Genomic DNA, 27,249 nt, shown 5'->3' on the forward strand with positions numbered 1-27,249 from the left:
GTTTTGGAGCAGAGCATCAGCCGTAGGTGGTGGTTTCTGCGTCGCAGCCGCGGGGTTTGATTATTTAGAGCTGGCATTTCTGAAGCTTAAAGTAACCCTGAGGATGTGGGGCCCTCTCCTCCTGAAACGTTGGCTTTGCCCTTGGTTTGTTGGTTATGTGCAGTACTGATCACTCATGTGCTGCTCCAGGGCTGATGGGGCAGCCGGTGTTGCAGTGATGGGGATGCAGCTCAGCTCCCGTTTGGGGTTTGCAGGATCCAGGAGCTGTTTTGGGAAGTGGAATGTGGCATGCCCGGTCCATGGTGGCCATGTCGGTGTTCTGAGCTGGTGGGACGGCACTCTGTGCACGGGTGCAGCATTGGTGCACACCTATTTAGGGAGTTTACATTTAAACTGGGTGAGACCCTGACCGCACAGGCTTGGATGCTCTGCAGAGCTTCCTGCCTGGGGATGCTGCCATTCCAGCCCTTGGGCCCCGACTGGGTTCTCTCCATCCTCACTGTGATCTGTTAATGTCCCAGGGCAGTGGGGCTGGGGTGGGACATGACACCTGCACACAACACACACATAGACACTGATGAAATTGCTGCTTTATCTTGGCTTGCTCGAGCTGCATTAATAAGAGCTGACAGGTTTGAAATAGCTGATCTGCGTTGGCTCAGGTTGTGATTGCTGCAATCAGGACAGAGCCTGGGCTATGGGATTGAGTGTGGGGACTCAGTTTAGGGGTTGGAGCTGTAAAGGGTGGCTCCACCGAAACCATCAGGTCCCAGATGTGGCCAGGGCTGCTCCTGCACTTGTCTGGGTGATGGGAATTCGGGCTTAAATGAGAGAAGAAGCCACACAACCCGGATAGTTTAGGGCCAGAAGCAGGGTAAGGTGGTGGTTTTCATCTTCTGATGGCCCTGGGCTGTGTCTGCTGCTTCCCTGCAGCCACAGCATCTCTGGGCACCCTGTGCCAGTGCCTCACAAGGAAGAGCTGCCTTATATCCAGTCTAGATCTCCCTTCTTAGCTTAGCATCGCATGGTGGCTAGAATTATCCCCTTCTTCTTGAAGTGACCACAGATCTGGCCCCAGATTTGACCCATAACTGTCCTTGCGAGGAGATGGAAACCCTTGGATCTGCTTGTAGGAACAGGGAGAAATGATTTTCCCTTCCTCCCCTTTATCTGATGGTTCTACTAAAGACTTTGCTCAATTTTGTATGATTAAAAGCGTGACAACAGCTTGTTTCATACATGGGAGAGGAGCACGACATATGGTAGTGACAGAGCTGTTCATAAATACCAATGCTCTTCTGTTTAGAAAGGGAAATGTGGGAATGCATTGCTAACAGCACGAGTGAGGTGTTGGAGAGGGGAGCGGGGGCACCCATGGGTGCAGCCTCAGCGTGGCTGTGTGATGACACCCGTTGTTGTATTGAGAACTTCAATGTTGATCATTTTCTGTCTAATCCCTCAGCCCCCCTCGCTGCTCATGTACCCCAGGCTGGTGCAGGCGCTAACCTGGGGCAGCAGGATGAGTCCCCTGCTTCATTAAGAACCCAAATGCTACATGGGCCCCCAATGGGGGCTGTTGGGATCCAGCCATCGGTGCTGGTGGGACTCTGGGTGTGATTTGCTGCAGCAGGTCCCTGCTTTCATGCAGAATAACATGTGCAAAGCAATAAGGACTTATTTCCCCTTCTCCTCCCCCCTCAAATTGAAGCACAAATATGACAAGTGTTATGATTAAGGCTGAGCTGCAGCCCCGAACGTCTCTCCCCTTGCAGATTACTATGTAAATCAGCCACTTAATATTGCTGCTTCCCTCCGCTCGTGTTGTGTGTGAGGGTGAGGATGTGCTGGGTGACAACCCCAGCCCATGGTGGGTCACACGCTGCTGGGCTGAGGGACACGTGAGCTGTGATGGAGCCGTTCATCTGGTGAGTGTCAGACCTGGCTAATACAAACATGTTTGCTGCGTTGGCCTTTTCAATGGTACCTCCTGTTTTTAACCCAGCACCTCTTGTCTGAAAAGCCAGGACAGTTTCCAGTGCTGGGAGATGAAAGCAGCATCCCTGGTGACACTGGGGAGGTCTCAATGTGCTTACACCCACCCCAAGTGCCTGCAATAGCACTTGCAGCGCATCCCTGCTGCCCTGCAGGAGGAGGTGCTTTTCCTGCTGCCCATGCACTGTAAAACTCAGGTTTCCCTGGGAAGAGGTTGTGGTGAGGACATGCATGGGGCTGGGAAGAGGCTTCATCCCTGCCCAGCTGGCACCTACAATCTCGGTGCGCAAACACTTCCCATCCGTAGCCCTGGAGATGGGAAGGGCGGTCGGGTTTGATGGATGAGCAGGGTGAAGCACAGATTTATGATGGGTCTCAGCTTGTCTCCTCTGGAGCCAGGGCTGCAGCAGAAGGAAGCTGCTGGGGACAGGGTTACAGCACCTCGAGGCTCAGGTTTGGGGTGCTCCTGGCATCCCCTCCCTTGTGCTTGGTGTGGTCCCATTGGTCTGACAGGTCCTCAGTACCTGCCTTGTCTTGCTCATGTTATTTAATGTCACATCTCTAATGACTCCATGCATGAGGCCACCAGACCTGGGAGTGAAGCCCCTGCTGCCTTCCCCTCTGCCTGGGATCTTGGTGTTTAACCTGTGCTTAAAGAGCTCCCCCCTCCAACACATTGAAGGTTGTTTCTGTTGGGTTTTAATCTCACTTGTTTTGCTGCTAGATTGGAATAGCAGCAGGATGCGGAGCTGCCTTGTGGTGTCGATTGCAAAGCTGTGATGATGGAAATGGTTTCACTGTAAAGACGTTGTTAATGAAGGCTCTAAGAGGGGAGGGTGCACCCAGCTCATGCACCTGAGCTCGCCCGGGTTGTGCTGGACCAGCACATCCATCTATCACCTGGATTCACCCGTTGTGGAGAGCCCCCTCACTTGATAGCAGCTGCCTGTCCCCCTTGTGCCATTGGACAGGATCAAACCAAACTAACTTCAACAAGTCCATGTCTGAAATGTGGCTGCGTCCCTGCTCCCAGGCTGTGGGCAAGGGGCATCCCAGGGGATGGGACCCCGGAATGGCCACAGACCTTAGGGGTCCCTATGGAGCTGTTCCTGATGCATCAGCTGTGGTGTGATGGAGCAAAGCTCCCGCTGCCATCACAGGGCACAGGAGTGGGGCTGGGGAGCAGGGGCTGGTGCCTGCCGGGACCTCCATGGAGCTCAATGGAGCTGCTTGTCCAAGGGAAATGCAAATAGGGGACAATCAGGCTCCGCGGCAGCAGAGCGCGATGCGCCGGGTCCCAATCAGTGAATAACACTTCACTGCGGCGGCAGAATTGCAGATGAAGGGTTTTAAATAACTTTTTTTTCCTCATCAGAACCATTCCTCAGGATTTTTACTGCAGAAAAACCCAACCCTCACTTCGGTTTCTGTCTCACACAAAGGGCTCTGCTTTCAGAACCCAGAGCCAGGCAGAGCTTTACCATCGCATCCTGATCCAGCACCAGGCTGGCTCCTGAAAAGGCACCTTTGTCCTTTAGAGTGGCTCCCCCTGAGGAGGATCCAATGGGAGCATCACAGGATCCCTACTTGGTGGTTCCCCCATGGGATGCTGTAGCCACCCAGCATGGGAATGAGCCCTGCAGGACCGGAGAGCAGCAGGTTTGGGACCCGGATGGTTATGGGGGCTCATTTGTTGGTTTGCCATCTGGAATAATTCCTTGCATTATTCCCCCCCCCCCCCCCCATCCCACACAATTTGCTGCCTGCCTTGGGGAGGGCAGGGGAAGCGGGAGCCTCCATCCCTGCCTCCTGTGAGCAAGCTCCTTCTGCCTGATTAAGGGCTGTCAGGATGATTGATGTGTTCCTGCAGGAGAAGGTGAGTCCCTTGGCTGTGACAGCCGGGAGAGACCAGCCCTCGCCAGCACCCTCCCCTTCAAGTACCTGGAATTTTCCACCCTGGACAATGCCAGGCTCTGCTGCCAGGGCTCTATGTGTGTCCTGCGAAGGTCAAAGCATCCAAACCTCAGGTGTCCTGTCCAAAACAGCCCCTTAGATCCGTGGGTAAGGACTGGAGGGGGAGAGAGCTCTGTGGTAAGGTCAGGGCTTGCCCCTTGCTGCAGGTCTCTGTGTGTCTGCAGGGTGAGGGCTCTGCCCATCCTCTGCCTGATGGTGATGGATTGGTTCGGACACTGGTGATGGGATGTGGGTTTTGAGGTCAGGCAGCAGGGCTGTGGCAGCAGGAACACTGTGGGTCCTCGCTCCTCCAGCTGCTGTGCAATCAGGTTTGGTGACCATGGTGAAACCCGTGCTTGGGCATCTTCTGCTCGGGAGGTGAGCTCCTAGGGGTGGGATGGCTCTGGCACAATGGGATGCTCAGCCCCAAGGGATGGATCCCCTGTTACTGGGATGTAAAACACAGGGTGCTCCAAGATGTGTGCCTTGAGCCAGGGCTGGTGTGGGCTGGTCCCTGGGCTGGTGCTGGATGTGCTCCATCCTTGGTGGAAGGGAAGATGGGGCAGCATCCATCACCTGAGCTGTTCAAATGCGGGTGCCTGAAGCACCCCCAAAGGGAGGAGCTGATGGAGCCAAATTGCAGTGGGTGAGCACTCCTAACAGAGGACTTCAGGTGCCAGAGCTGGCACAGAAACAGAGTAATTGCACTTGGACATGCAGGAACTGAGTAATTTCTGTTGTTCAGCCCCTCAAGGTGTTTATCCTCCCCATCCATTTCACTGCAGAGCTGGTCTGTGGCTCCATCACTGCCACCGGACGGGGCATCCTCAGCATCAGGATGCAGGAGCAGCCAGGTCAGCCCTGCACTTGGCCTTCAGAGGGCAGAGGCAAGGTGAACGCTTCCATGATGGATTGTTTGGCACCTCCTTGGGCAGAGGCTGCCTTTGCTGCAGTATTTATAGCAGATGCTTCTCTCCACTGTACCAGGTGAGTCCCCACGGCTGAGCCCTGGGACAAGGTGAGTGTTTAACACAGTCTGCATCCAGTCCCTCTGCCTCTGCCTGAAGGACACAAACCTCTGGCCCCAAAGATGCTGAACCTGCCTGGATGCACTGAAGCATTTCCATAGTGGGTTGGTGGGTGCTGAAGTAAGTCAGGATAGGACCAGTCCCTGCAAATTGATGGGTTAACGTCCTGGTAAGTTCTGGGTGGGAAAAGATGTCAGCAGAGATGGAAAAGAATGTGGCAGAGGGAAAGGAATGTGCGTCTGGAGGTGGCTTTAGTAACAAACATGTGGGTTTTCCCAGCTGTTGAATGCTGGGATATCTCCAAGGCAGGGAATGCTGAATGCTGCAGTAATGTGGTGTGCTTGGAGAGGTGCTGACTCTCCAGGCTGCTTTGTATGGGAAGAAGTAGGGATTTGGGATGGGTCTGCGTGTGCTGGTGGAGAGGGACCCCTCACCTGGTCTCCTTGGGATCCCAGAGCCATCTGGGTGCTGGATGTGCATGGGGCTCCCATCGCTCCAATGGGATGTGCTCACCCAGGGCAGGCAGCAGCCCAGCCAAATCCCATAGAGCAGGAAAAACATCTTACTTAAGTCTTTGCAAAGCCACAGATAAAGCACCGCAAGTGTGAACAACCGGGATGGAAAATAATTGCACTCCTATTTTCCTCCAGCTTTTCTTATCAACGCCTTTATCACCTTTGGTTTTATTTTACACCTTATTTAGACTTTACTGTAATCCCAGCTATTTCACCATTGACACCTCCTTAATACCGTGTCTAACACCTCTGACACCTCTGGCTAATGCCCAGGCCCTTCTCAGCCTGCAGAAACAGAAAAGAGCCGAAATGGAAAGAGATAGAGAGAGAAATGATTCACTGCCTGTGATGAATAAGAGCCTTTGAGGAGAAAGGGTGGGGGGCCAGCCCCCCCTGCACAGCTCAGCTTTGGTTTCTGCCCACATTTGTCTCCATCTGCCCATTCCCGATGGCTGGAACACCGTGCAGTAGTTGCTGGGGAGGGAGAAGAGATGGGATTTAGTGTTTGAGGGAAGTGGGACTATGAAGGCTCAACTTAGTGAACTGAAGCAAATTAATTGCTCTTACTTGGACACCCTGTGCTGAGTTCAGCCCCATCCAAAGCATTCCCTTTCCATGTGTCCTGCTGGTGTTGGTGGCTTTGGTACTAACCCAAGCACCCACAGTGCTCCAAGCAGGTCTTTGCGGTGGTCCTCACTGAGGGTGCCTTTTGGGGAGTTAATTCTGCTTTTGGGCTGGGGAAGGTGCCAGAAAGGATCCCCCTTTGCAGTAGTGGGAGCACTGCTAAACAGCTCTCAGGCATTCCTGGTTTTCTGGTCGGGATGCTGGGACACCCGGCTGGGTTTGCAGTGTCCCTGAGCTCTGTTTCAGTGTGGGTTAATGGTGGGGTCCAGCAAAGCCAGGAATTCCCACCTGGAAAAGCTCCCCTCTTCTCCCTCCAGTGGTCTCTAACAAGGCTGCCTTTCCTCGGCAGCCTGACCTGGAAGGATTCCCATTGGAAGCCCAGCACTGGCAGTAACGCAGTGATACCTCTCTGCTCTCCGAGCCTAAAGACTATTGCTGCATCACCTACATTTAACTCCCCATTACACAAACTCTATCTCTAAAGAGAGGGCTATGGCAGCTTTATTATAAGTTTATTACATGCTAATTCAAGCAAATAAATGTGCTCCAGCTGTGGAGCAAAGGAGATTAATAACCTCGGAGATCACTTGGCTGCTGTGATGAGTTTCTTGAACGGAGCAGGGTATATTTAGGAAGAGCAACCAGATTAGGCAAAAAGCCCCTTTAATTATTAGTGACACTGCAAATGGCTTCACACGAGTGGAATACCAACTCCTCAACTTCTGACCTTGTTATTCATCCAAACACTTCCCATTCCAGCAGCACAGATTGGTTGTCAATGCATCACATAGGGCCTGGGTGGTGGGGAGCATGTCCCTGCTGTATCAGGGTGTAATGACCCTGCGGGTGCTCCCGCACCTTGGGATGGTCTCAGTGCTTTGCCCTTCCTCTGCCCAAAGTGTTGGATATTGGGGTTTGTTGTACAATTAACTTTGATTTTGTATCAGACCGGATGCTCTGAGCTGCCTTGGTGCTGCTGATGCTGAAATGGCTTTGCCAGAGGTGTGGGTTTGCTCTGTACCCCTTGGACTCTGGGGCTTGTTCTTGTTGTTGGACCTCTCCCAGTGGTCATTGCCTTCCTGTTTGCTGGAATCCAGGGGGATTCTGCACCTCCTGGTTTGTCTTTGTTGTAACTGGGATGCTGGGAGGCTGCTGGAGCAGGATGTTAATGGGTTGTACAGAGGAGCCGTGGCTGCCCCATCCCTGGCAGTGTTCAAGGCCAGGTTGGACACGGGGGCTTGGAGCAGCTGCTCCAGTGGTTACAGCTCCTTTGTCTGCTCCTCTTCTGTTAAATGCTGCTGGGTTTGGTCCTGTGTAGGACTTGCTGCTTTTCATAGTGCTGGTGATGGCTGCTGCATTGAGGGGAGCAGAAGATGGGTGCAGGCCAAGTGCTGCAGCACCCATATACCTGCTGGGGAGCTCTAGTGAATGCATCCCCCTGGTTGGGTGGGAGTTGGGCATTTTCGCTTGTGCTGCTTGAATGTAGAGGGAGGTTTTGTCACCCTGTGCTAGAGCCTGGGTATGGGGGGGACCCAAAGGCACCTTCTGCCTTCTCACAAGGGGAAGTGTCCCCTGTCCATGTCCTGCGCCCTTAAACCACAGCAGCTGCCCTTGAGCCTGATGGATGGAGCTGCAGTGGCTCCGGTGGAGCAGAGCGGACACAGAGCACCCATCCACATCACTCGCTGCTTCCCTCATTATCCCTGCTCCCGTTTTCCACACTGGCCCAGACAGACCCTGCAGACATGGGTGCCTGGGGGATGCCTGGGGGGTGTCACTGCATGGGGAGGGTCCCCAGGTCCATCAGTGGGGACACTGTGGGTCCAAGCAGCCCTTTGGAAAGCAGCACATGGGGAATGTTCTCCTGCCCCTGTGCTTCCTGCTCTCCGTGTGCAGAAGGCAGCCCTTCTGCCTTCAAACAGCGCCTATTCTATGTAGAGCAAGCAAAGAATGATGTGTTAAATACAGCCCGGGCTGCAGCTCTGAATCAAATCAATTCCCTTTTTTGATTCCCTGGGCTTTTGAATCCCTGAGCTCTGCCGCAGGATTGTTCGCACAAGAATAGGGCAGAAGGAGCAATCCTTTCGTGTCACTATTGACTCAATTATTTTGCCTCTTGATTTTGTATGGAGCGGGCCGCGCTGCCGCGCTGATTGCTAATGGCACCGCATTGTTCCGTGCCGGCTCGGGGTGGGATGCCTGCATCTCCCGCTCGCCACGGCCTGCGGTTGGGACCTCGTTTGAGTCTGATTGATGCAAACGGCACAAGGGGGGTGTGCAGGGGGAGGCTGTGCACCCGGAGCTGCCTTTGCTGGTGCAGGAAAGGGTTACGGGGCTGGGATGTGCTGGTGCCCTTCCTGTGCCTGACCTGCTGCTGGCCACGCTCCTGGGATGCTCCCGGATGGATCGATAGGGCCAGCGTGGAGCAGAGCAGGGAGGTTGCATTTACACAGTGTCACAGCCATGGATATTGACAGCTCGGGTGTGTGTCCTTCGGGCTGCCAGCACCGGGTTATTGATGCCCCAGTGGCTGCCTGAGCCCTATGGAAAGGGCTGTGGGGGGGGGTGTGGGGGTGTCACTGGTTGCTTGAGCCCAGTGTGCAGGCAGGGATGCTGAGCACAGCTCTGGGTGCTGCATCCCGGGGGGGGGTTTGCTAAGAAAAGGATTCTTGTTCTGCCCAATTTGCCAAACCACACAGATTGGTCCCTTCAATTACAGGGTAAGAAATAGCAGCAACTGCCTCCGTTTATTTTCCCATTGAGGGGCAGGCACCAGCACCCTTCCCATCCTGCTTGTCCTCCTGTATCCCTGGCTAATGCCACCCTTGTTTTGTGGCAGCCTGGAGCTGGGAATGAAGCTGTTCTTCCTGTTGAAGTGCACAGTTGGATTGCCATTGCATTACATGGGACAGGGACGGGATGGGAGGAGGGATCCTGGGCACAGGGCTTGCCAGCATCATGGGTGCATCCCATGCAGCGCTGAGGATGCTGTGCACTCCTCAGGTTTATTTAAACTCCTTCCAAACAGCATCACTATAACTCCTGGGGAAGGTCAGGCTGTAGGATTAGCATTGGAGATGCTGCAAGTGATGATTTTGTGTCTGCTCTCATCCCTCCATGGCTGGCTCAAGACAGGGTCTCTCAGTTAATTCATGCTCAGTCTCCACTGCCTCTTTAAGCTGGTGTTAATCAGTAGGGATGTGCCTGAGCATTCCCAGCCCCATCACGGTTTAGGTATCAGTGTTTGTGAGGTCGGGCTGGGTGCTGGGGACCCACCTCGCTGGGATGGAGCAGTTTTGGGACCAGGCTCTTCCACTCACACCATAAAGACACTTAAATTGTGTTTGTTCACTCTGCAGAGGAGAAATGATGGAGCGAGGGATGCAGGCGGCAGGCACCAGCCTGGCCCATGGGAGCCAGTGCTAATGACAGCCACGGCCATGGAGGTAAATAGCAGCTTCGGCTGGTTCGGGAATGAAGGTATTGGTGCCCTTAGCAAATAGCTGGTGAATGACAAGTAGCTCTCCATACACAGAGCAGCCATCAGCTCATGCCCAGCTGAGACCCGCAGCCAGGCACCCTTGGAACGTGGAGCCTGATGGAATTGCTCATGTCTTGTACCAGGAATGCAGAATGGGGTAAAGGGTGGGTTTTGAGGTGTCTTTAGACTCAGAGTTTCAGTGCTCTTGGGTGGTATCCGGGCTCGGGCCCACGCAGGGATCAATGCCCTGCGGAACAAATGAGCTTTAAAAACCTCTTATTTTATTATTCGTTATTAATAATGAGGCAGCCCTTGTAAATAGCCATGAAAGGGAGTGCTTAAGCTCATAATTAATAAGTGCTGGCTTGGTTTCTGCTAATGAACTACAGCTCAAGATGCCTGATGGGGGATATAGAGCTCTGCTGCAACGGTGGAGTGTGCTGGTGCAGGTTAATAAAGCCATGTCCCAGGACAGGCTGTGCGGAGGGGCTTTATCCACTACACAGCCGTGCCCCATGGTGCAGGTTTGGAGGTCTCCGGGGCACAGGATGGGGATGCAGGGGCTCCAAAGCCCCCCGTGGGTACCGCAGCCTGGTGGTACCATGCCCAGGGCTCAGCTTCTGTGGGTTCTATGGCAAAACCCCAAAGAGCCCCGGCTGCCTCCTGAAAGCCGTCGTTACGGCTGGGTCATAAATGTTTATGACGGGAGGGAAAAGCAGTAAATCACATTTATAGCCCTTGTTTGCTTTAGCGGGGCACTAATTTGACAGGGAAGGGAACTTTCCGCTTGTTTTACAGCTGGGTTTGGCTGCAGGTTGGTCCAGGGGCTGGAGGTGAGCTCAAAATGGGGATTTTAGTCTGGAATCGGTATAAAAACCTACATTTTGACACAGCCCCTGCTCCCGCTTTAGTGCTGCTATCGTGGGCCCCCAGGCCCTGCACAACGCACATAACCCAGCACATAATACACTCATAATTCACTAATGTTTGCTGAATGACAGGGTTAAGTGGCTGCTATTCCCGGCCTCCCACCACACTAATGTACTCCAGACCTGCGCTCCTCTCCTTCTGGCTTGCAGTCAAACAGTTTCCTGTGGCCCTTGCCTTGCAGGCTCCTTCCACCCCCAATGAACACCGCTTCCAAAAGGCTTTGCATTCGTTTTGCTAATCTCATTTCCCCCTCCGCTCATCAGCAATCCCATCACGGGCTCCGGGCGCTGCTTGCTTTCCACAGAGGAAGGAGCCTGTCCTGCATCCTGCTGCACAGTGACCTTCACCAGCATGAGCCCAACGGAGCCCTGGTGCTGCTACATCCCCCCCCTCTGGACCCCATGGAAGGGATAGACCTGGAGGTGATGCCCATGGAGGTGTGAGTGGGGCTGGACCGTTCCCTCCATCCCAGCCAAAACCTGCATCCCTGCCTGTGGGAACCTTATCCGGGATGGATTAAGGTGAGCACTTAAGATAGGAGGAAGGGGGTTTGGTGCTACACTTCAAATGCCAAAGTAAAGCATCCTCTGGTGGGATAGCTGAGCTGGGAAGAGGGATGTGGTCTTAATGGGAAAAATAAGCAATGAGCATGTGCACGGGCCAAGCAATTTATCCAGCTGGACTGGGAGCATGTTGCCACCGGCTGCCCTTCCTGGAAGCAGGATGAGAGTGGCCGCAGCAAGGATGAGCTCCCATCCCAGCTCTGCTGCCTTCCGTGGCAGAGGCCTGGAGTTCAGCCCTGGATGGGGAGGTTGGGGCTGTTTTCCCTTCTCACCTGGGTGAGGTTTACTCTCCCCTCCGAGGCACGGTCTGAAGGCAAGGACAGAGCAGGCAGGGCTTCTGTCTTTCCCCTTCAAGTACCTGTGTAGGACACACTGAGATTGATAAACAGATGCACCAAGAGAAGCCTGGATAGAAACACGTCTAAGCCACAGAGTGAAGCTCTCTCAGGGCTTGCAGAGCCCCCCGGACATGGGTTAGAAACAGGATTTTGAGTGAAATCCATTAAAAATGGTGACATTTTCACTCATGTCCACATCCCCCTTAATCTGGGCTTGCTCCAGGGAAGGCCACACTCCCTGGGGCAGGGATGTGATGACAAAATGGTGCCTCCCGGTGCACACTACAAAGGGGTTAGACTTGGAACACTGGGAAGGGGGCTGAAGGCAGGGATGCGCTGGTCCAGCCCTGCCCTATGGAAGCAGGAGGGATGATGGAGCTGTGCACCAGCATCCCCCAGGCATTTCACCCCCAAAATGACAGGGACTCCACGGATCTGTTCAAAACAGTTTATTGTATTTTTTGTCAGACAAACACATTGATTTCTGGACCACAGTAGAGGATGGAAACCTTTCACAAACTTATTTATTTGAAAATACAAATATAAAATTATACTTTCCACATCTGTGATGTGAGAGACCCCCATCCACATAGTATTTTACAACAGGGCTTTAGAAAGCCATACACAGAGACCTGAAAGATGCTTGATATATATAGATACATATATATATGTATATATATAAAAAAAAAGTCACTACCAAAGTTCTCATCAGTTCATACTAAAGTATAAAAGGAAGGGCTAGGCCTGCCACTGTGCCATAGTTTATTTAGGTACATTTATGACCACCTGAAATGCTTTAGACTTGCATCCTAGTACTGATGGAGTTCAGACCTCGTACAACAGGGGATGATGGGGGGGGTTGCTACCTACGACGGTCGACGCGACACACGAGCCCGCGCGCGGTGTTACGGGTAGGGACGGAGCCGGGACTGCCCCTTGCTCCGACACGGAGCTCTCGAGACAACACGGTCGGACTGTTTGGGAACCGAGATCACGAGGATTTGCCTTCTCAAACTACTCTTTTTTGTGAGCATTTTTCCGTTTTTGGTAATTTAAATTACAGTATTAAAGTATTGCTTAGCTTACAGAATCGCCTGGCGTAGTGCTCGCACACGGCAACGGGCTCGACTCGGATTCTGTACGTATGAAACTCTACAGTGTCTGTGCGCAGACTGGGATCTGCCGGTGTGTCTTCGATGCATCCTGTCTCTTCACCTTACACTAACTTCACTTCTCTGTTTTGAACTAATTCGCTTAAAAATAGAAAAAACAACCCAAAACCACTAAAACAAAGTGAAAATTCCACCCAAGAGACATGTCCATAGCATAAAAGACAGCTATGAGTTAGTGTTGTTTGGTTTTGTAAACAGTTTCATATGCAATATCATACATAACCATGGCTGGCCTTCAGTAAAAATGCAGTAAACTATATTGCTTTATTATTGATTATGTTGCATTGAGTAAATGGCAGAAACGAAACAGGAAGGTAACTGTGGCTGGAGTCGCTAGCCCTCATTCACACTACAGATGAAAACAGCATCCTAGGCTTCCGAGCGGGGAAGAAAACAAATGTGAACACCTTTCAGGTCGGTATTACCAACAATGATGGTTGAACTAGCCTACCAAAGATGTGTAACATTCACTGCTGTACAATGGAAAAAGAAATCAACTTACAGCAAAGAGAGCCATGCTACCTTAAAGTCCAAGCTACAAATTCAACTTAGAATGAACAATGATGGAGGAGAGAAAAACTAAAACAGGACAGATCAGGCTTCATTTTAATCAAGCCCATGGCAAAGGACTGCTTTAGTTTGAAGGGGAGGGTACCCGAGCTCTTAGGCTTGCTCTTAAATGTCCTTTGCGTTTGGGATACAGCCCATCCCACAGCACGGGAGCGCTGGGCAGGGAATGACCCCCCTACAGTGCTTTGGGTGCCCATTTCATACAGCTTAAGATGGAACACTTGCTCTTTTTGGTCACTCTGAGGGTAGCAGGATGCCGAGAAGGGCAACATCCCTCAGGCTGAGCCTTCACTCGCTGTTCTTGACTAAAACAAAGGCGAAACTGCACCTTTGTGCCAAAAAATTGATCCAAACTCCCTAAACAAAGAAAGAATAAACCAAAACCCCCTTCGAAATGGATCTCTAGATGAGCTGGGGGGGACTAACGTGAACCTTAAGTCTAGGTAGCCACATCAAAACATATCGGATTCCACGACATTTGTGCTATGGGCCACTGGGACTTCTCAAAAGGTATATAAACATCTAAAACATATTCACACAGATTAGCAATTTCTTCAGAGCATTCTTAAAAAAATATGGTTTTATTTTTTGTTTTTCTCTTAGTAAAATCGTTTTTAATATACCGTGCCTCCCTCTGTTAAAAAATAAACTAAAAAAATCCAGTTTTGCATATCTAGCATTAGCATTTAAGGTAGTATGGCACATCCCCTCTCAACGGCAAGGGGGGGATCTACAAAATGCCTTAAAGAGTTTGCCAGCATTTTTTAACATTGTGAGACCTTTGGTTAGTTGAAACCGCATCAGATCAGCAAAAGAAAGAAGAAACCAAGGAAATAAAAGAAATCAAAGAAAAAAGGAAGAAAAAAAGAAAGGAAAACCTTCCCAAAATTATTAGCATTTTTTTTTCCTTAAATAAGAGAAAGTTCTATCCTTACTGGTCCTAAATCTGAATAACTACATCTAAATTTATAACCTTAATTACGATACACCTACCAATATGTACTAGAAGAGGAAGAGAGAAAGAGGGGGGGAGAAATTCACTACACTAGCATCAGGACAGCACTCTTACAAGATAGCATTTTATACACTATTAACATACAACAATGATCAACAAAGAAGAGTCTATGAGGTGACAGGGAATGGAGAGGAAAACCAACTGGTAGTACAGTACATCATCAACATTGACAAAATAGCCATAAAAAATTCCCTGACAGTACACTGAATTCCAGGGAATTTGGTTTGTAGGTTGGTGGTTGTTTTTTTTTTTGTGTATTTTTTTTAAAGTTTTTATTTTTTAAAGAATTGTTTCGTTTCTTTTATGACTTGATCAAGTCTCGAGAGTTAAAAAGCGTCCAGCATTTTGCTTAAACCTGGTTGTTCGGAAATAAGAAAAAAACCTAAAAGATCACATAAAAAGCATGACTCTTTCTCTTTTTTTTTGTGTTTTTTTTGTTGTTTAAAAACAAGAGAACCCAAGGATCTCTCCTCCCGGGTCGCAGTATGGTGCCTTGTGTTTGTTACAGATGCCTTGCTCTACCTTGTCTAGTGAACGTCTACGTTAAGTCTACTCGTTAGTAAAGATTACAAAAATAGGAGTGCAGCAGCTCTTGTTAACAAATGTCGCATTCAGTGTCTTGTACTGCCTGTACCTAAAGTACCAAGTTTATAAACGTAACAAGTTAAAAAAATAGCAAGAAACCCCTTGTCCAGAGTACGTTAAAAACAGAAGAGCTCTATCCGCGCTACAGTATGTCCGTAATGCCACCTCGCCCAGGCTGGACTTCTAGGTTTGCTGTTTGCAGGCCCTAGCGCCCCATATTACAAAACTTAAATTAAAAAACATCCTTCATTAAGTTTCCTCCCCCGACAGAGGACCATTATATATAACAGCCAAATATTAAACATGTGCAAATAGGAAACTGTCAGTTTTTCCCCTACCAGTCACAGTGCAATGATGTTTTATAGTTCTTTATTTTTCTTTTTTTTTTCCTTTTTTTTTCTTAAATTCTGTTTATAACTACAATAAATTAAAAAAAAAACAACAAAAAAATCTTCCCGTTGCTTCTAGGGTGAAACTTGTAGCACTGAGGTATTCCCAAAAAAAAACCCAAAAACCACAACCTAAAGTTGCTTTCTTAATTTGTTACTACGGAAACTAATGGATGAAACAGGCAACCATGCAAGCTTGGAAGCTGCTCTGCTTGCAGTAGTGAGGGAGGAGGAGGAGGAGGAAGGACCTCACCTTCACCCAGGCTACCCAGAGCAGCTGAAATGACTGGACAGCAAGTTGATCGAGTTGAAAACAACTTAAAAAACCCTATAATGAAAGGTGTGCTTTGAACCATAAATGCATTAAATAGGACCAAAAATAAAATCATAGCTTCTTTTTTTTTTTCAGTCTTGGGAAAAAAAAAAGCAGGTTTTGAAATGAAAATAACCCATACCACTAGACTGTTCCTTTGTAAGCTGTGCACGTCTGATAGCGAAGATGCTGGTATGACGCTAGGAGAGCTGGAAGGTCTACCATGCCTACGGAGCAAGCCGAGCAGTGTGTGCATCACCTACCTCCTGCGGGCCAGCGCCGGCGGCCGGGCAAACCTCTAACACCTTGTCTCTTTTCTTCCATTTGTTTCATAGAGAAACTGCCTTAGGCTGACTCCATCACAAAAATAGGTTTGTATTTCTCTTTCTTAATAGTTTCTATGTAGTTAATGGAATTGTATTTACAGTATTTTTCTTTTTTTTTTCTTTTTTTTTCAGAATTCACGATTTCAAAAAACCTTATATCACCTCTTTCAACAAAAAAAAGCACTTATAGAAAAAAAGGACGCACAAAAAGTTTGTAGTCCTTGCCTTATTGCCCAAAATAGAGAGAATTACAGGTTAAAGAAGACACCACAAATGAAAAGAAGGGCTAGAGAACCTGCTGCTCACCCGTGCCCCCCCGTGCCCTGCAAGGCCACCCCGTAACCGTGCCCGCTGCCGGCTGCGGAGCCGGTACCAGCGGCTGAGACTCCTGTCACCATCTCAGCATCCTTTAAGCAACAACAACTACGTCAAAGAGAAGGGAGAAGGAAGGGAGGTGGGAAAGAAAAAACAAAAGAAACCTCTTAATATAAACAGTTACACTATGGTTAGGCTCTTGCTAGATACACAAAGAATTAGAACTACGTGGCTACGAGACTATGTCAAAAGGCTACGAAAAAAACATGGTTTGGAGAGGTTTAAAAAGGGGGGGACCCATCAAGAAAATAAAACGACCAAGAAATGGGTTTTATATACATACTTTTAAAAGCTGTTGTTTTTATAGTACAGCAGATTCATGAGATGATGAGAGAGATTTGTTTTGTTTTAGACAACCTAAGTCCGTCAAGTGCCACCTCCAGTTTGCGTTACCGGTGATGATGATGTGCTCAAAGTCTGATGAGATCACCCAAACGTGGGCCCCGTCAGAAACTTCGCCCTGTCTTGCCCGGACATCCAGAGAGACTCTGCAGGGAGAAGGGAGACACAGGACATGGAGGTCAAGTAGGATTTTTAACCCCCCAGTTGTTTCTAGATGCTCTGCAAAGCCGCAGTGTGCTCTGATCCACACTAAGGGTGAATTAGAGCGACACGGCTGAAATGCAGCAGCATTCCCAGCTCTGGGAATGAGTTTAATGTACTGACTGGTCTTACTTTCCAGTCCCTGTGGAGAGCAGCCTGGACTCTGGGCAGGCATGGGTTAGCTGAGTGCTAGTCTGTTTTAGGAATAATAAAATGCAGCCTGATATATCAGAAGGACAAAGCCTGTTCCTTGGGCATCTGTTACAGCCAGGAATTTATACAGCTTGGCTAAAATGAGTTTTTTTTCTAAAGGCACAGCTAAAGAACTTGGAAAGTAACAACTTTTACATGGGTACACTGCAGTGCTGATGATTTATTTTGTAACAGAAGCTTCAGGTTCTAAAGCTCTGTTCCTATAGTGCTTAATGTTGGGATGGAAATAAATACTGGGGGACCAGTTCTGCAGCAGCCCTTGCAGGGCTGGCTATGGCCAGGACTGGTCACTCATTTTTGGTACCCTGGTGTTCAGCAGTAGCAGTCATGTTTTCTCCTTCTTGGTAGCTGGTGCAGTGCTGTGTTTGACTTTCAGCCTGGGAACGGTGCTGGTAGCACCAATGTTTTTAGTTACTGCTCAAATGTTTACTCTGGCCAAGGACTTTGTGAGCCTCATGCTCTGCCAGGGAGCAGGGGAGGTTGGGAGGAAGCAGAGACAGGACACCTGACCCAAACTAGCCCAAGAGGTATTCCATACCATAGCACATCATACCAAGGATGTAACCGAGAGTGACCTGGAAAGGCTGGGGGTCTGGCAGGTTGGAGAAGGTATTGGTCGGTGCTCAGTCGGGCAGGGTGGGTGAGTTATGGGTCAGTGGGTGGTGAGGTGTTGTATTCTCTTCACTTGTTATTTCCTTTATCATTATTATTATTATTGGTGGTAGCAGTAGTGATTTGTGTTACACCTTAGTTATTAAACCGTTCTTATCTCAACCCATGGGAGCTACATTCTTTGCATTCTCCTCCCCAGCTCTCTGGGAATTGGGGGAGAAAGGGGGGGAGTGAGTGCATGAGCTGTGTTTCTGGGTTTAAACCACAACACCTGGTCAATCACACTTGGGGATGACCTCCAAAACCACCCCAGGTGTCTGTGCCCAGGGTGAGGTGCCCCCAGCACTCACAGGTCTATGGGAATAGTCACATCTTGCCCCAGGAACCTACAGCTCAGCCAAATCCATCCTCTCCAGCCTCATCCTGCCCTGGGGCAGCCGAGGGACCAGATGCCTCGGGATGCATAGCCACAATAAAGATTTCAAACTCAGTGGTCCTTGAAGAATTAATAATAAGGCTCATTTCCTCCTTGCCAAAAATCTATTTTAGTTAGTAATGAGCACCATTAAAAGCACTTTCTGGTTTTAAGTCATCAATGGTTTGGATCTTAATACTGGCCAGTAAATGATGGTTACAGTTTGATGTGTTGTGGTAAGTGTAAAATGATTACAATACATTAGTATGATGAATACAGCCTTTATTGCAGCATTCTTAGTGCGAGTTAGGCTGTTGTGCTGAGGTCTCCCCACTGGTGGGGTGTACCACTGTGGTATTACAGCACCTGATAGCCCGGGAAACGTGAAGGGTTCTAATAAATTGATCCCTGAACACACACTGATACGTGCAAATAATAACAGGGATCAAAGCAAAAGTGCTTGAGCCACTTTCTTCTTTCCCATAAAAAATATTACCTGGTGGAGCAAATCAATTGATGGCACAATTTCAGGTAATCTGGGGAGTGTGTGAGTGGGTGAAGAGCAAACAGAAACCCCCTTTATCCACTAGTATTCAGATATAAATCTATTTCTATATAATTTAAAGCCTCCAAACAGTTTCCACAGTTCCCAGCCCCTTGACTAACTATAACTGTAATTCCATGCACTGATTTTGAATGTGAAACATGTGACATCGATCAGGATGTGCTGGGTAAAAGGCAGAGCAATGATATCTCTCACATCCATCACATTTGTCTGTATGGGCTGAGAGCTCTAGAGGGAAACCTGTGCCGCTTCATGGGGGTAGCTCTGCTTTCACCAGTGACTTTCCTCATCTCTTACTCTCGGGGTAAGAATATTTATTTGCAAGGATGAACATGCCAAAGGCCAGGAAAGTAAAGTAATAATAATTAAACATTTAATTAACTTGAGCTTAGTTCAAAGGGGAGGAAACTGGCGGCGCTCCAAGGGGGCATTACACAGGTAATGGCTTTAATTTCATTTGCTTAGGTTTCATTTTTGGTTTAATCTTGATAATCGCTCTATGGTTACTAGTTCCAATGTTATCTTTTAGCTCTAATATTAGGTATGGCACTTAATTAAGAGTGATGGGTGCTCTGTAATAAAGCACTAAGGCTTGTCTGGTTTTAGAGCAGTGTATTGGTAGCAGATCTATAACCCCAATCAGCATGCCATCAGCTGGCACTTGGTTGTTTCCCCACTGGATTTTGGGATCAACCTGTTTTCTGTGGGCCTTCTGACTCTCCGAATTATTGCCCTAAGTGCCATGGCTATGAAAATGACTTTGGGGGGTTTAGCTCCCAGTTTGCCTTCCAGTTTCCAACCCATGAGATCGATCTGAGTAACACAAATCACAGAAAGGAATGATTAAAGGCCAAGGAAAGACAAAATGAAGATACAAAAAACTGTTCACTTAAAGTAAATATAGGGGAGATGGCAGTTTAGCACAAAGTACAAATGGTATATACTGTAATACCTCCAAGTGAGATGGCAACCAACCATGTGTAACGTTTCAATGGTATCCATTTGTAAAAGCCGTTGCAATCAAAGGGCCCTAAAATTGCACAATTGTTAAGTTCATCAGTGCTCGGTACATGGGAACAGCTGATTATTAATTTTGTCAAGAAATTATCACAGGACTTGAAAGGACTGTGTTGCCAGCATGAATAGGTATCTCCAGGAGCTGCTCTGGTCACCAGTGACTTGGTGTGCTGCACCTTAGGGTTACCTTTCCAAGACCATCATCTTCTCATTCCCCCAAAAACAAGCTTTGGGGTTTCCCTTCTTTCTTTTTCAACCAGAGTTAGTAAATGGCGAGTGTTAAAGAAAGATATACATATAAAAAGCTACAGGATTCTTTGCAGTTATTGGGGGAATTAAGAGGCTGCCAATCTGCAAGTCAAATACAGAATAGTTCTTTGGAGAAGTGTTAGTGCAGACAAATCCAGGCTCTCAGGCTTGTACCTCGTATCCTGTTACTTGAAAGATCAGGATGTTGCTGAGGTCAAAGTGCCCAAGTTTTCAAGAACAAACAGGTCTTTCTCCTTAGGTGAAAAATGGAAATAAGAGGTGTTGTAAGTGGTGAGAGATGGCAGTTTAAATTGATGCAGCTCTTAGCAGAGCAGTCATATGCCCTGTTTGGTATTAGAATTGATCCGAAGGGGTTGTCAAGTCCCTGGTGTGACCATGGGAGGGGCAGGATTTGGATGGGAACTGAGCACAGGGGCACCAACAGAGGGTTTTGTCTTTTGGGGCACTGGTTGCTTATACAATAAGAATAGTAAATCTCAGGAACTTTGTCTGCACTACGCTCCTGCTCCCCCCATTCATCCAATTGGATCAGAGAGTGAAACCCTCTGCTCAGCTGAGGGATTTTGGGGAAGCCCTCTGTACTTTACCACAAGAGGAAAAAAACCCTCATTGTTTTACTACAAGAAGGGAAGCAATTTCAGCTGCAGTTGTTCTGTTTGGGAGACTGACAGCCACCAAAGAGGGCCAACCACATTCATGCTAACACACACAGGTAAAACAGTGCGATCCGAAAACCAGCATGCAGCTCTGTTAAGCAGATCTCATTGCCCTCATTAGTGCGGCTGCAGACCCACGCGCCAGGCAGGAGGCACTTTTCCAACAACCTGACAACACAACGGAAGCGACTCACTTGTAACCTGCAGGATTTAAGGATGCTGCACCCGGCTGGATGTGACACAGGAGGTCAGCAAACGCCAGCATCCACCCGGTGCATGGGGATGCTGCAGTTATAGGGATGAGCAACAGGCGGTGGTGGGATAGCCATCCCCTCACTGGGGTGACTGTTGGCCACCCTGGGGTCCTGCCAGCCAAATTAATGAGCTCCTTTTTCCAGCCAAATTAATGAGCCCCTTTTTGCTTGTTTAAGTGGGAGCAGGGACCAGGGCATTGTCTACAACTGGGCCCATCAGCTGGGATGGGTGGTTGGGCTGATATGAAGCCCCTATAGGTAAGCAGGAACTTTAAAGCCCATAATAATTAATTATTTCCTTTTGAAACGTGTCAAATCAGAAGGCATCAGACCGGCGTTTCCAGCCCGGATGGTATCTGGAACAGCACAGCCTGTTGGCATCTCCAGTTGGGCACAGCTCTAGCAGGTTACAGCAGCCAAGCCGCGACCACGCTCGCCGTCAGGTCAGAATTAACCAACAACCCAACGCATCCCTTATCCCCATCATTAAACACAGACACCCCCCGGCCCTGACCCTGGTACTTACAGCGATGCCGTGGCCGAAGCCGGAGCCCGGCTGCGGGCTGGCGGCGCTTATGTAGTTACCCACGCCGGAGTCCTGGCTGGCCGTGCCGTAGAGATCCGCGACGGGCCCTGGGCTGTTGGCCCCGGGGAAGCCTCCGGGTCGGGCTGGGTTGGAGCCTGCCGGGGAAGCGGGTGCGCCAAAATTCGGTTGAGCACTGTAGCTATTCAAGACTGGTGTGCAGAGAATAAAGCTGGGTATGAGGCCAGACGCCGGGCATGCACCGTTATTACAAAGCCAAACACCAGAATAAACAGCCTAGGCCCAACTTCTAACACTTAACCAAGGCCATGCGATAGGAGAGCAAGTACTGGATAAGAGTCAGCCCGTACTACTACGAAGCTTAGAGCTCCAAAAATATATATATATGGATATATATGAAAAAAAAAGAACAATCATTCAACACACTACTGCAACCAGAGACTGGAGGTGCTCATTTTCACCAAATTATCACAAAATATAATAGGTATTTTTCAACATCTGACTTGATGCTCATGCAGTAGTAACAAGTTCTCTAGGTCTGGGCACGCCGAGACAGCATTCACATCCCATGCAAACTACAAAGGAACTAGTTTGAGACTACACATTGTGGTAATATTGATATTAAAATGTTGACAGCAAATAACTTCAATCATGCCTAGGAAAATCGTTTTTTTGGATCCATTTGATACTTTGGGAAAAAAAACCCGCCCTTTTCAATCAGAAAGCTGTTGAAATAGCTCAATAGTTCATTTCTGTTTGTTTTAAATGGTACGGAATGGAACGGTTTGGATTGATTTTTGTTTGTTTTCAATACGAACCAAGGAGAGTGTTGCTTTATTTAATCTTTTTCCTTTCGATTTGGAGAGCGAAGACCTACCTTCGTCTCCAAAACCATGCTTGGGACATCAACCAAAATCAAACAAAGAAATAAAGATCAAAAGCAAAAAAGAACTGCAGAGGGGGATGAGAACTCACCTCCTAACGTGGAAGTAAAAGAAAATGTGATTTTTTTTTCCTCCCTTTTTTCTTTTTTTTTATAGTTTTGAGACAGAAAAACAATGTAAATAAGGATGACACTAAAGAAGAAGGTTCGGTATTAAAGCATGTTAGATGATCAGGCTTCTGGCGTTTCTCACAGTTGCTTTTGGATGTAGGATTTATGAGGAAGGAGTTTCAATGCAAACAGAAAGTTAGCGGACTGGGAGGAGCTGGATGGAAATGGCTTGCGGGAAGCTGGAGCTACACCTGAGTGGCGCTTGCACATGGAGACTTCCCTGCCCGCGCCCACTGCATCCCACCACATCCCTGCTGCATGCAGGTACTGGCAGCACTGAGACACACACTGCAAACAGCTAACACTGGCCTTCCTGGTTACTCAGGCTGAGCACGCTGGTGTGCACATGCCCGGGGTGGGACAGGTTCACCCCTCCTGCCCTGACCCTTTCCCTCTGCACCACTCACCCCAGAGGTCCCCATTTCTCAACCGCATGAATTAACTAGTCAAAAAAGAGCCAGGCTGGCAGCTCTGCAGTGACAGGGAACTAAATCTCACAAAATGACTGATTTAACGCAGCTCTGAACTGGCAGCAGGGGAAAGTAAGTAGGACACCTAAGCTAGCAAGTTAAAAGAAATAAGGCATGAGAGAATAAACAGATTTTGGAATTCACTGGCAAACAAAGCGCCTTTTTTGATTATTAAAGATTAAATGTCAAGATAACATTTGGCCTGCTCACTCATGAAGAAAAACATCCAGCTGAGATGTTCAAAAGCCCTTTATTACTATAAGCTAGCACTTCTTCCCCTCTTTCTTCCTCCTGGTTCAATAAAATGGATGTGAGTTTTACTGCCAAGGCACACAGAAAACCCAGCTGGCCGGTGTGAGCAGAGGGACGGGGCAAGGCAAGGGGGGATCCTGTTAGTAATGTACTCCTGTGAAGCCCCACAGCAGCACCAGGATTGCCCCTGGCACCATCACCACCTTGGGACTAGGAGCAGGGACCAGCCCTGGCTCACATGATGCCCAAAGCCACCCACTGCTGTGTCCACACCATGTGCTGATGAGCGTGGTGATGCTGTGGCTAACGGGACAGACAGACAGACATCGTGGCATCCAGAGGGACAGTTCCGTGTCCTTAACCTGCAATTATAGACTGTGCATGGGTGACAAGGGGACACATTTTGTCATGTCCTTAAACCTTGCAAAGAGAACAGCAAACAGAGCCAGGGAGAGATGCTCTGTCCCCATCAAACATCCCACCCCAGCCACTGTCATTTACATCTCTAAGAAGAGTGGAAATCCCGGTTTTCATACACACAGAAAGAGCTGGCAACTGGTTATTCAAAACTCCTTCTGCCTGTGGGCATGGAATGCAAGGAAAAGGTAATTTTCTGCCTGCTGCACATCAGCTGAGGACCCCACACTGCTCACAGGAGTGCCTGCAGAGAGCCAAGAGCACACCCGCTGCTCCATCACCCGGGATCTGCTGCGGAGCCTTGGGATGTCCCAGCACTGCTCCCTGCTCCCTGCAGGACAATGCCTGGAACGCTGCACAGGAAAGGCTGGAAGCTTTTACAGAGCTGACACTTTGCTCCAGCCCCAACAGATGAAACAGAAAAGCTCTTGTAATTGCTTGGAGGGTGAGCACACCTCAGAAATGATTCACTCAGCCATGGCAAGCTGCTAAATAGTTGTCTTCTTCCAATAGCTGCACACAAGCTCACCTGGAGCCAGAGGCACTTTAAGCATCACTCTGAAACAACAGCAAAGGGACCTTGAACAACCTTCCCAACATGCAAACCATGATGTGCTCTGGTAATACCTGGGAACAAATCTGTTTTACACACACCTGCAACAATCTGGGACTAAAATGAAGGAGAAAACCCCAAACCCTGAATCCTGCAGACACTGTTCCAGTCCTCACAGAAAATGTGAGATTCCCTGGGAACATGTATGTGTATGACAAAGCTCCCAATGGCAGCTCAGCTGCTGGAGGAGGCAGAAGCTGTCCAAGAGCCATGGCTGCTCCGAGATGCTGGAATCATTCAGATTAATGCCTTTTAGGCTGGAAGGAATCTGAGATTCTCTCCTGGCCACCAACATCCTGTGGTAGGAATGGGAAATAATTAAGGGCAGGAGTTTGGAAGCACATTGCTGAAAAGCCATCAGGGGACTGTGTTGTCCCAGGAAAGGGGAGGGAATCACTGACCATGTCTTGATGCCAGTCAATAGACCTGTTGCCTCATCTGAGCTCCTGACTTTGGTTTGGGAGGACCCATTGGATTGATTCACCATTGCCTGGGGGTTGGCAGGGCCATCTCCTCCCCTTACAAGCACTGCCAGCACTCAGAGAGGCCTGGCAGTCAAAGTACCCATTTCCAATGTGCTCTGAAAGGGTCAGGTCCAATTTAATAACCAATTGCACAGGAAACCACCCTGCACTGGATGGTTTCACAGCTCTGAGACTGCAGATCAGTGCCTCCAACTCAAGGGTTTCCTCTACACATAATTTGCAATCCCAAGTATCACCAGGAAGCCTGGGAATAGATCAAAGTCAGCAAAGATGTGGAGAAGATTAAATGTGTCTGTAAGTCACCGCTAAGCAACTTTTATCTTCTTCAGCCCCAACGATCCCCCATCCTCTGGGTTACAGAAGCTCCTTCCTATGCTGGTGGAGATCAAGAGACAGCAGCCAAGAGATGTGGCAGTGATGGGAACAAGGAGGTTTAATGGCGCTCGCTTCACTTTGAATTTGCTGTGGTTTTTCCTACCTTAACTTTCTCTGGGCCTCTGAATGTCGATGAGAGTGAACGCTTGCCTGCAGGCCAGAGGGACAGGCTTTGGGGAGCCGCAGGCACTACCCTGTCCAGTGCTGCTGGGGCTTGGGGAGCACTGGAAAGCAACGAGGGAAAGCAAGAAGGGGCACGAGACACTGAAGCTACCGTGGGTTCATAAAGCAGCCCCAGAACAGGCTTGTTTAAAATGCAAAGTGTTGGCTGGCACAGCGAGAGCTGGACCTTGTCTGAACGGGTGGTGGGGAGAGCCACAACAAACAGTGGTGCTGCCTCCATATTCCAGAGGCGATGGGAAGAGACAGAGGAATGCCACTGCTGCCAAGGCTGGAAACGGATAAAAGGACATTGGTGCCTTGCCACATACAACTGCCAGCGTTTAGTATTTACAGCCGTCAGGTTTGGCTGGCAAAGGCCAGGGTTTGCTGTACTTCCCTGCTGCAGCTTGTGCCCATCTCATCTCAGGGATGTGTTTGGTGCAACCATGCACGTTCACTGCACCCTCTCCTCTGCCCAAGCTGCATCTCCTTGAAAGAGAACCTGCTGAAAGTCTTCCTGCTAAAATAAAGATGAATTTGCAGAGGATTTCAACACGCATCCATAGCCTCAAGACAGTGCTTCAACAAGCAAAGCTGGTTTATTACTGACTCATCTTGGTGTCCTTTAGCAGAGCTGCCTTTATCCACATTTAACACGCGTGTAAGATGCTTCTCAATGCTTCTTACAAGTGATTTATGTCAAGGAGCCAAGAGCTGGAGCCCAAAATGCACCCGGCAGTCCAGTCGGATGCTGGAATCCCACCCAAATAAACTCAATGCAGCCACAGATGATGAAGGGAAAGAGGGAAGGAAAGGGAGAAGAAAGGTAGGGATTTTGACAAGGAGAACTTGCTTGGTACTGGGCTGATGGTTGGTCCCTTAGGGCCTTGTTAGACATGATGACAAAGCAATGCTTTTGAGCATGTTGTGTTCTGAAGGAAATAAACCAGGTGAAATGTGTTCTGAGGTGTAAGACAAGCCCTGCATGGAGATAACAGTCCCAGGCACACAGCCTACATGGAGCCTTTGGTGACAACACCGATCCCTCTCCTATAACACCAAACCACAAAGACTAAAACACCACTGGCTCCTTCTGTTAACTACTGTGGTTTTGCTTGTCTTTAACACGTAACAAATGAGACTATTTCAAAAGTCAAAACAAACCAGAAGGAAGGTGAAGAGCAGTGCAAAACGTGGTTACAGAAGCTTGTGGCTGCCCTCCCAGCCACAGAGCACAGGAGAGAAAAACCTCGAGACTGCAAGAAACCAGCACATGATTTACTGGATCTCCTCTTTGAGAAGAGCCAGGATACATCAGGAGGAGCTACAGAGCCCTGTTATCCCAGCCACAAATACATTTGGCACTTGAGTGAGCAGAACAGAGCTGGTTGGAGCTGGCCCAGCTTCTCCCCATTCCCGAGCACCCATGTCCCTACCTGCACCCTACAGAGACACATCTGCACCTGTGTCCTCTGATGCCCTCCTTGTCCCTGCCTTGTCCCACCAGCCCCAGGGTGGCTTCCTGTACCAACAGGCTTCCTGACAACTTGTTGATGCAGCTCTCTAATTTCTGGATGACTCTCTCATCTACCATAAACAGCCACGCACGGTTTGGCAGGCATTTCTACCATCAATGTTTATGATAATAACTAAATGTGCTTGAAAGCAGCAGGAAATTTTCAATATAACTATCATTAAGACAAAACGCTTTAAATCAAAGCCATTACCCACTACCAAGACTCAAAGCTCACAAGATTAGGCTGTTTTTCTCTCTTTATGAAAAATTCATATAACACGCTGCAAATATCATCTACCAGCTCGACGCAGTAAATGATATAACAACATGGGACGCTGCTGACAGGGATGGAAACAGGCAGGGCACGGGGGCAAGGGCAGGGAGGTGCCATGTGGCAGCAGCCTGGCAGGGTGAGCTGATGGGGAGCAGGTACCCCAGCCCTGGTGGCAGCAGGGAGTGGATGGTATTTATCTGCCCACTGCTGCCCATCCCTCTGCCCATGATGGGTTCAGCAAAGCAGGGTCCTGAGCAGCCAAGCTAGGACAGGAGACTGCATCACAGCCTGGAGGCATTTAATTGGAGCCATTTGGATTTTAACAGGACATTTTCACAGAAGGAATACCCCATTCCCAAGCATTCAAGCCTGC

General features: G+C 49.0%; 1 protein-coding gene across 8 annotated transcripts in view; it reads right to left on the reverse strand.

Annotated features, from left to right (window-relative positions):
• Window positions 1–11,858: 11,858 nt before the first annotated feature.
• The window catches only part of MSI2 (musashi RNA binding protein 2), a 215,433-nt gene continuing 200,042 nt past the window's right edge, over window positions 11,859–27,249 (reverse strand). For 4 of the 8 annotated variants that reach the window (XM_034068724.1, XM_034068722.1, XM_034068723.1 and 1 more), the window contains 3 exons: window positions 21,241–21,449; window positions 19,470–19,547; window positions 11,859–16,657 (listed from right to left, as the gene is read on the reverse strand). In XM_034068724.1, coding sequence (XP_033924615.1) covers window positions 19,506–19,547; window positions 21,241–21,449 — 251 coding nt within the window. In that variant the 3' untranslated portion in view covers window positions 11,859–16,657; window positions 19,470–19,505. The remainder of the gene's footprint in view (window positions 16,658–19,469; window positions 19,548–21,240; window positions 21,450–27,249) is intronic. The other 4 variants (XM_034068727.1, XM_034068726.1, XM_034068725.1 and 1 more) reach the window with 2 other exon arrangements.

This window comes from Melopsittacus undulatus, chromosome 13 (assembly GCF_012275295.1).
Source record: "Melopsittacus undulatus isolate bMelUnd1 chromosome 13, bMelUnd1.mat.Z, whole genome shotgun sequence".
Classification (NCBI taxonomy): domain Eukaryota; kingdom Metazoa; phylum Chordata; class Aves; order Psittaciformes; family Psittaculidae; genus Melopsittacus; species Melopsittacus undulatus.